The 8,394-nt window shown below is 39.0% G+C and overlaps 1 protein-coding gene and 1 long non-coding RNA gene across 5 annotated transcripts in view; both read left to right on the plus strand.

Annotated features, from left to right (window-relative positions):
- Nucleotides 1-2,582, plus strand: part of myo1b (myosin IB) — an 83,916-nt gene extending 81,334 nt beyond the window's left edge. For all 4 annotated transcript variants that reach the window (XM_063006566.1, XM_063006563.1, XM_063006564.1 and 1 more), the window contains one exon: nt 56-2,582. In XM_063006566.1, coding sequence (XP_062862636.1) covers nt 56-185 — 130 coding nt within the window. In that variant the 3' untranslated portion in view covers nt 186-2,582. The remainder of the gene's footprint in view (nt 1-55) is intronic.
- Nucleotides 2,583-6,701: 4,119 nt separating this feature from the next.
- Nucleotides 6,702-7,382, plus strand: LOC134324632 (uncharacterized). Its single transcript, XR_010014205.1, has 2 exons — nt 6,702-6,808; nt 7,011-7,382. It is a non-coding gene; the product is annotated as an uncharacterized LOC134324632 (long non-coding RNA).
- The last annotated feature ends 1,012 nt before the right edge of the window (nt 7,383-8,394 follow it).

An 8,394-nucleotide genomic window follows, 5' to 3' on the forward strand; every position in this document is an offset into this window, starting at 1 on the left:
CGTAATAAAGCAAATCAGTACAACAATGTAGTCATTCTACCTTTATTTCTTTTAGATTCCTTGTGCAGTTCAAACAGGACAAAGTGTGCATCAAATTCATCCAAGGAGGACCCAAAAACGGCAATAATGTCGCCTGCAAGCGTAAAAACAACCGACTTCTAGAGGTGTCTGTTCCATCCCCATAGTGATCAGCCATCTTCACTCCCTAGTGGGGTCTCATTTTTATGACTCTTTACCATCAAACCTAAACTTAATTCCAGTTCCTGAATGACAGTTATTGTGCAATTATTGTGTTTTTGTCATTGTTATATCTTGTTTTTTGTAAACAGAATCAGTGCATTAGTAAGACTCCGAAATACTACATTTAACAGTATTTGGGTACCTAGGAATGACGTCATATTTACCATTAGTTGGGAATAGGAGGGATCCATGCATTCCTCCCAGTATTTAAGTGCATTACAATTGCAGTTCAGTCAAGGCATTAATAGTAACAGATGTAATTTTTTAAGGGTTTTTGTATTTGATGTGGTTGATCTCTTGATGCACCATGTTCTCGTCGTGTGGCTTTTGGGCTTGGAGTGTGTGAAATGTTCAGTACAAATATGGCAAGAGAGTCTAGACTGTAGCTGAAACTAGAAAGTAAAATTGCACTTTTCACAAGGGTAAAAAAGACAAAGTTTGTATGAATGTCTTTTTCTTAGCCCCCCCCCCCCTTTACACATTGGGATTCTGACAATGCACAGTTTCTTTTAACTTAATCAAAACAAGCTCTCTAATGTTTGCCAAAAATGTGATTCCATGCTAGCTTTTCATTTACGGAGACCTTATTTTATAATGTGTTATCTTTATTATTTTCTAAGCTGAATAACTTATCTCTACAAGCTAAAAGTAAATGCCAAAAGGTTTTGTTTTGCTTTTGAAAGATTACTTGTCAAGATTGTACCTTGTCACAACAGAAAGTCATTTTGGTCTTTATTTACTTTTAAAAGTGTGGATATGGCTATTGTACAAACATGCAATACACCTGTAGTCCCCGTGTAGGCTTAAAAAGTATGCATACATCCCTTCTTTATCTTTTAGAGGCTTTGATTCTTCATGTTGTAATAAAAAAAAATTGTGGAACTGAATATGCACAGCAGGACCTTTCAGGAATACTATTATGTTATAAAAGTCACATCTACTATTTGAAGTGTGTATAAAATTTGCATGTAATTTTATTCAGCAACCAGATTCAATTCCCAAATGTGTGCACTGGTCTATTATACTAGCCACCACTGCTGAGATCCGGGTTAGAATCTCAACTATGCTATCGGTTGGCCTGGCGTCTACACAGACATAATTGGCTGTGTCCGGGAAAGGAAGGGGGTGGCTAAAGTCGATGGATTTAAGTCCTGTTCAGGGTATTCCTTCCTTGCACCCAGTGTTTCCCAATGAAAGTGGACCCTGACCCTGACAGATAATGGGTTAATAAAAATAAAGTAAATACAGTTTCTTTGTAATTGCCAAAGTTTGTGAAAGCAAACATACCAACGATGTGCCTAAACTGAAGTGAATCATGTCTGCTATCTCCACATACTGTTTGCTTCTTATCATCATAGGCTTCTTTAGCCAACTTCGCATATGTTCAACAAGGAGACGGTTACCTTAGCTCATTAACCCTATGTAAAATATTTTATTGCCTGGTCCTGTTGTAAAACTGCTGCCCTCACATGCACTTTGGAATGTAAAAGCACATCCCAGCTGTAGTGTGTGTAAGGTTTCTGCAGAAAAGTCTGGTCATTTTATTATTCAACCATTCCACTTCATGCCCCATTAAACTACAGGGGGTCCAAAACTTCTGAGCATGGATTTTCACCCTTTTAAAGCATTACATAACAAATAGATTCAAACAGTGTGGTTAAATTGTATAGTAATTCACAAGTGAAGAACAGTGGGAAACGATTCAGACTATTCTTAGCACAACTGATCTCAAGCTCCAGATTTTCAGCACAGAAAGGACTGTATGTAAACAGGGTGAGTGTCTGATCATTTCCAGTTATTCACCCCATTTGTTCACAACAGGGTCTGCTTCCAAAAAAGCATGGTGGAAGATGTTCAGGAAAGCTGTTTTTATGGGTAAAATCTTAATAATAATGCTTGTATTTAATTTATATTCTCACCATTGGAGTGTGGGCTTTTCTACTGGTCCACACTGGTTATAGGTACATGTGTGGTTTTTCTGTGGTTATTAAAATGTTATTTAAAAGCACTACACATTTAAATGACAACACAGCACCATTTCCACACATCACATGCATTTGTGTGTTCAGCACCAAAGCATACAGATTACACAGTGTACTATAGTTTTGGGTAAACCTTTAGTCAGTGGTATACAAAACTGGGTGCTTTCAATATATATTTAATATCATATATATTTTTTGCTTTATTATTTTAGTAAATGTTTTGTATTGTTGAATTCCTAAAGGTCTTGCCAGATGTTTTGAAGACAGCCCCTGGGAATAGATTTAATATTTGCTTCTACAGTTGATTAAAATATTGTTTTAGATTTTGTAATTACGCAATAAAAATGTTTAAATAATTAAGTTTTTTTTTTCTTTTTGAATACAGCATTAATCTAAAATGCAATTTATTATGGTTAATCCTCACTTCTTGTTTGTAGTCTTATGAAAAGAGAATTGCATGCATGCTTAATGCCTGGATGTAATTTAGTGTTGAGAGCACACAGATTTGGTTCATTAATAAGAAAGCGTAGATCACCTAAATAATCTGGAAGCCAATTTAATTCTTAATCTAACTTCTGTCTATACAAACTCTTGTACTACTATATTTATAGTATTTCTGTAAACTGAAGCAATATGTTTCATACTAGCCCTGTTTATCCAAAAGAAAGAAGGGCTAGCGGCAAGGCAGCTTGGAGCAGATGTTTTCCATCACATCTGGAGAGCAGTCCAGATTCTGCGGCTTTAGGATGTTGCTGGTGGCACATCCCTGAGGAACCTGCTTTGACAGATTGTGCATGTTTTATGTAAAAATAGCACCCAATCACAGCACTTCCCTTAAAAAGTTCCCACCAGTCTGGGGTCTGGGAACAGAAGAGGGGCAGAAACTCCTGCAGAGTTCCCTTAAGGGGAGTGACGAGTGAGAGGGAGGGAGGTAGACCCAGCTGCATGCAAACATACAGCTGATATAAAACTAAAAGGTTAAAAACAAATAACTTAATAATAAGGATAAGCAAAGAGATTGGTAAGACAAGGGTTGGACATACAAGTTATTCAAAAACACCGGGACTGGCAAATAAGAGTCCACAATTGGTAACAGATGAGGGTATCATGATTGGGTATAAAAGAAGGATCAACACTATGTGCCAAACATCATGAGTAAATCTTCAGTTCAAAAAAAACATTTCTCAATACAGAGACTAAATTATTTATGTTTTACCATCTACCATAAATAACACAATGAAAATATTCAGGGAATCCAAAAATCTTAAGTCTTGTGTAGTGCAAAGCTGGAAACTATAAACGTTGAATGTGCGTGACCTTCGAGCCCTCAAGAGAGCGCTGCATGGAAAATGATCATGCTACTGGGATAAATATAACCCTATGAGTTCAGTACTTTGGAAAACCGTTGTTACACAACACAACATTCTAAGCAGTAATGCCGTTTTGTTCACTGAATGGCTTAAAACACGGTAGAAAAGTGTGCTGTGATCAGACTGGTCCACATTTCAGCTTGTTTTCAGGAAAAACAGACATTCCATGCCATCCAGGCCCATCCAGACTCTTATCAGCAAAAGGTACAAATGCCAACAACTGTCATGGTATAGGAGCGCATTAGTGCCAACACTGAGCAGCTTAAGTCTTGTTTCAAGCAGGAATAGTGAGGAATTCCACTTGCAAACCTGCAACAGGTAGTGCCCAAATGATGTAATTAACATAAAATGGTTTGAGACACAGTTTTTGCAAGCCTAATTTTTTTGTTTAAATTAATAAGCACAGTGCTTATAATCAATCATCACACCCCCTGCCAAAATCCTCCTGTCATGTTATATCTAAAATGAATCTATAAGCTATATTTTATGCATTATATCTATACACTATAACTATATAACATCAAAATTTAAAAATCTAACTTTAAAAATTCTGATTAAAAGTAGTGGCCAAAGAATTTTCAAGGAAAGCTGGGAAATTACAAACACTTAGGCATTGGGATCAGAACATCTTCACAAGCCTTTGAATCTGACCTCGGAATCTAAAGGATCTGGAGAGAATTTGTATAAACGGTCTCAGATTCCTGTTCTCCAACCTCATCAGACATTGTACAAGACGACTCTGGGCTGTTCTTTTAGCAAAGAAAGCTCTACAAAGTTTTGAATAATGAGTGCTGATAATTGTGGCACACAGGAAAATCATAAATTATTTCAGTCATTAAAATAAAAGATGTGAAGGATAAGCAGTAATTGTTTTAACACCCATTTTGTTGATTTTTAAGTGTAGCAATTTTGTGGACAACAAACAAAAATAAGTAAGTAGTTAAGTAGTTGTTAACCCTCACTGTGTAACACCACAGACAAATGACCAAAATCATATGATAATTGTTCATTGGTGCTATTTTAGAATGCTTTGTATAAAAATACAAGACATCAGGTACTTCAGAAGCATGCCACATTTGCACCTAGTTTGACCATATTAAGACATCAGACATTCTTCCAGTATTACTGGTTACAAATGGTATATCACCATGAGTTAGTGCTATGCTGCCACCTAGAGGGTAAATTAGTTATTTATTGATTTGTCATGACCAATAGTCAGGGAATTTGTTTGTTTATTAGGATTTTAACGTCATGTTTTACACTTTGGTTACATTAATGACAGAACAAGTAGTTACTCATTACCCAAGATTCATCAGTTCACAAGGTTATATCAACCACAGTCTTTGACAATTTAATGTTTATATATACTGTATATATACAGGGGTTGGACAAAATAACTGAAACACCTGTCATTTTAGTGTGGGAGGTTTCATGGCTAAATTGGACCAGTCTGGTGGCCAATCTTTATTAATTGCACATTGCACCAGTAAGAGCAGAGTGTGAAGGTTCAATTAGCAGGGTAAGAGCACAGTTTTGCTCAAAATATTGCAATGCACACAACATTATGGGTGACATACCAGAGTTCAAAAGAGGACAAATTGTTGGTGCACGTCTTGCTGGCGCATCTGTGACCAAGACAGCAAGTCTTTGTGATGTATCAAGAGCCACGGTATCCAGGGTAATGTCAGCATACCACCAAGAAGGACAAACCACATCCAACAGGATTAACTGTAGGCGCAAGAGGAAGCTGTCTGAAAGGGATGTTCGGGTGCTAACCCGGATTGTATCCAAAAAACATAAAACCACGGCTGCCCAAATCACGGCAGAATTAAATGTGCACCTCAACTCTCCTGTTTCCACCAGAACTGTCCGTCGGGAGCTCCACAGGGTCAATATACACGGCCGGGCTGCTATAGCCAAACCTTTGGTCACTCGTGCCAATGCCAAACGTCGGTTTCAATGGTGCAAGGAGCGCAAATCTTGGGCTGTGGACAATGTGAAACATGTATTGTTCTCTGATGAGTCCACCTTTACTGTTTTCCCCACATCCGGGAGAGTTACGGTGTGGAGAAGCCCCAAAGAAGCGTACCACCCAGACTGTTGCATGCCCAGAGTGAAGCATGGGGGTGGATCAGTGATGGTTTGGGCTGCCATATCATGGCATTCCCTTGGCCCAATACTTGTGCTAGATGGGCGCGTCACTGCCAAGGACTACCGAACCATTCTGGAGGACCATGTGCATCCAATGGCGGTGCCGTGTATCAGGATGACAATGCACCAATACACACAGCAAGACTGGTGAAAGATTGGTTTGATGAACATGAAAGTGAAGTTGAACATCTCCCATGGCCTGCACAGTCACCAGATCTAAATATTATTGAGCCACTTTGGGGTGTTTTGGAGAAGCGAGTCAGGAAACGTTTTCTTCCACCAGCATCACGTAGTGACCTGGCCACTATCCTGCAAGAAGAATGGCTTAAAATCCCTCTGACCACTGTGCAGGACTTGTATATGTCATTTCCAAGACGAATTGACGCTGTATTGGCCGCAAAAGGAGGCCCTACACCATACTAATAAATTATTGTGGTCTAAAACCAGGTGTTTCAGTTATTTTGTCCAACCCCTGTATATATACAGTATATGTATACTGTATATACCAAGACTTTTTAATTTTGACTAGTAAATGAAGAAAGCTTCACTCCAAACTAGGGTACGATGCACTACTTGGTTTGACCACGGGAAGCCGCCACTGTGCAGCATTTTGCAGAGCTTCGAGTAATGAACCCTTTTCAGAACCGGTTTGCAGGAAAGCTTCATTGCTTCAGAACGCTTCGTTTTGCCATCACTAAACAGATCCATCCACTGTGGCGCGTCGGTGCCGTTACAACACTAAACAGACGTGACTGACAAAATCCCAAGGAAGGAATGGCAACACTGGTTCTTTTATAGCAGAGCCTGAATCAGGGGCGGTTCTCAGGCGGTTATCGGTCGCGGTTGACATCTGATTGGCTCCCGGAGTGCCTCTGTAACGTCACTTGTTGCTTGGCTGGATGTTGACAGGTTTGTGAACGGCACATTTATTTGATGTCACCGCGCGACCAATTTCACACGCACTTTTGTTTGTTGCCCACACACACACACACACACACACACACACAGCGCGAAGTGTCACCAGGCCTACAGTAGTTTTCTTTTACCAGCCACACAAGCTTCATGGTAAGTTAAGATGAAACACACTACTGTACTTACCGTTTGAATGAACACTTACCTGCTGTGGCTGAACTTCACAAAGCCACATTACTAATTAGCTAAGTATGAATTCATATCCATGGAAAACATGTCCACATTATTACACTACTATACTGTATTTGGACATAAATGGCCAGTTAAGTTGCTTTATTGTTTGTTTGTTTATTAGGATTTTAACGTCACGTTTTACACTTTGGTTCCATTCATGACAGAACAGTAGTTACTCATTACACAAGGTCAAACAGTCATGGATAATTTAGTGTCTCCAATTCACCTTGCATGTCTGTGGGGGGAAACCGGAGCAGCCGGAGTAGACCCACGCAGACACTGGGAGAACATACAAACTCCACACAGAAAGGACCGCCCCGGACCGCCCACCTGGGGATCGAACCCAGGACCTCCTTGCTGTGAGGCAACAGTGCTAACCACTTAGCCACCGTGCCGCCCGTTATTGTTTATTGTACATTTGACTTGAAGTTAAAGAGGCTTAAAGGCTAACAGGGACCTTTTATTAAACAAATAAATAAAATAAATGAATAATTCTGTTTTTGTGTCACTTTTTACATGTTGGATGGCGAGGCAGCAGTTCACTCTTCCTGTGCCTGTGGCTCAAAAAACCCAAACTAATATTTTGGAGTGGCCTAGTCAGTCCTCATTTAAACTCTTGAACTTAAACATAATTGTGATGATGAGACAGAGCCTTTAACTGGCAGTTTATTTCTTAAAATCCCTCAGTGGTGACTGGAATGAAAGCAGTTCTGGAGAAGTCAACCAAAATTTATCCACAGCAATGTAAAAGACCGGTCTCTAGTTACCAAAAGTGTTTGGTTGCAGTTGCTGTTGAAAGTGGCAAGACCAGTTATTAAATTAGAGGGCAATTACTTTTTTTCACATGGGTAATTTAGATGTTGCTTCTACTTTTTTCTTTTATAAATTAAATAAGCATTTTGAAACTGTTTAGTGTTTTGTTATGTTCTTCACGTCTTATAATAAACCATTTAGTTTGAGCAGCTGTAAAAAAAAAAAAAGTGTTTCACAGCACTGTATGTTTCACTAACGTGCTCATAAAAACTGTGTGAGTGGTTTAATGAATGTGTGCTTGGTGCCTTGCAATATATTGGCGTTTTCTTTAATGTGTAATTATGTTTGTTGCTGGCACTGGACCTGCCACAGACCTGGCCAGGATAAAGCAGTTGGTGAACATGAAAAAATAACTGTTGGTAATGCCACCACTTTCATTAGACATGATTCTTCGCTTGATGGGAAATGGATGTTTTACCACTACATCAACTGATATAGGTGGCACAGTGGTACAGCAGGTAGAGTGAATACTGTTGTAAGATTTGTACAAAACATGGCAAAAAACATGAACTTGCTGCTCTAAAAAGGATCTGTTTTAAAGTGAGTAAATAAATGGGTGAGTGTGTGTCCTGAGATGAACTGATGTCCCCTTGTTTAAATGTCTATATGAAATTAAATCAGATTAGTCAGGTGTGCATTTTAAAGGTTTAGCACTATGTAACCATGTTGTATAACCAGTTTGCATAGTAAGT

Source organism: Trichomycterus rosablanca, chromosome 12, assembly GCF_030014385.1.
Source record: "Trichomycterus rosablanca isolate fTriRos1 chromosome 12, fTriRos1.hap1, whole genome shotgun sequence".
In the NCBI taxonomy this organism is placed as follows: domain Eukaryota; kingdom Metazoa; phylum Chordata; class Actinopteri; order Siluriformes; family Trichomycteridae; genus Trichomycterus; species Trichomycterus rosablanca.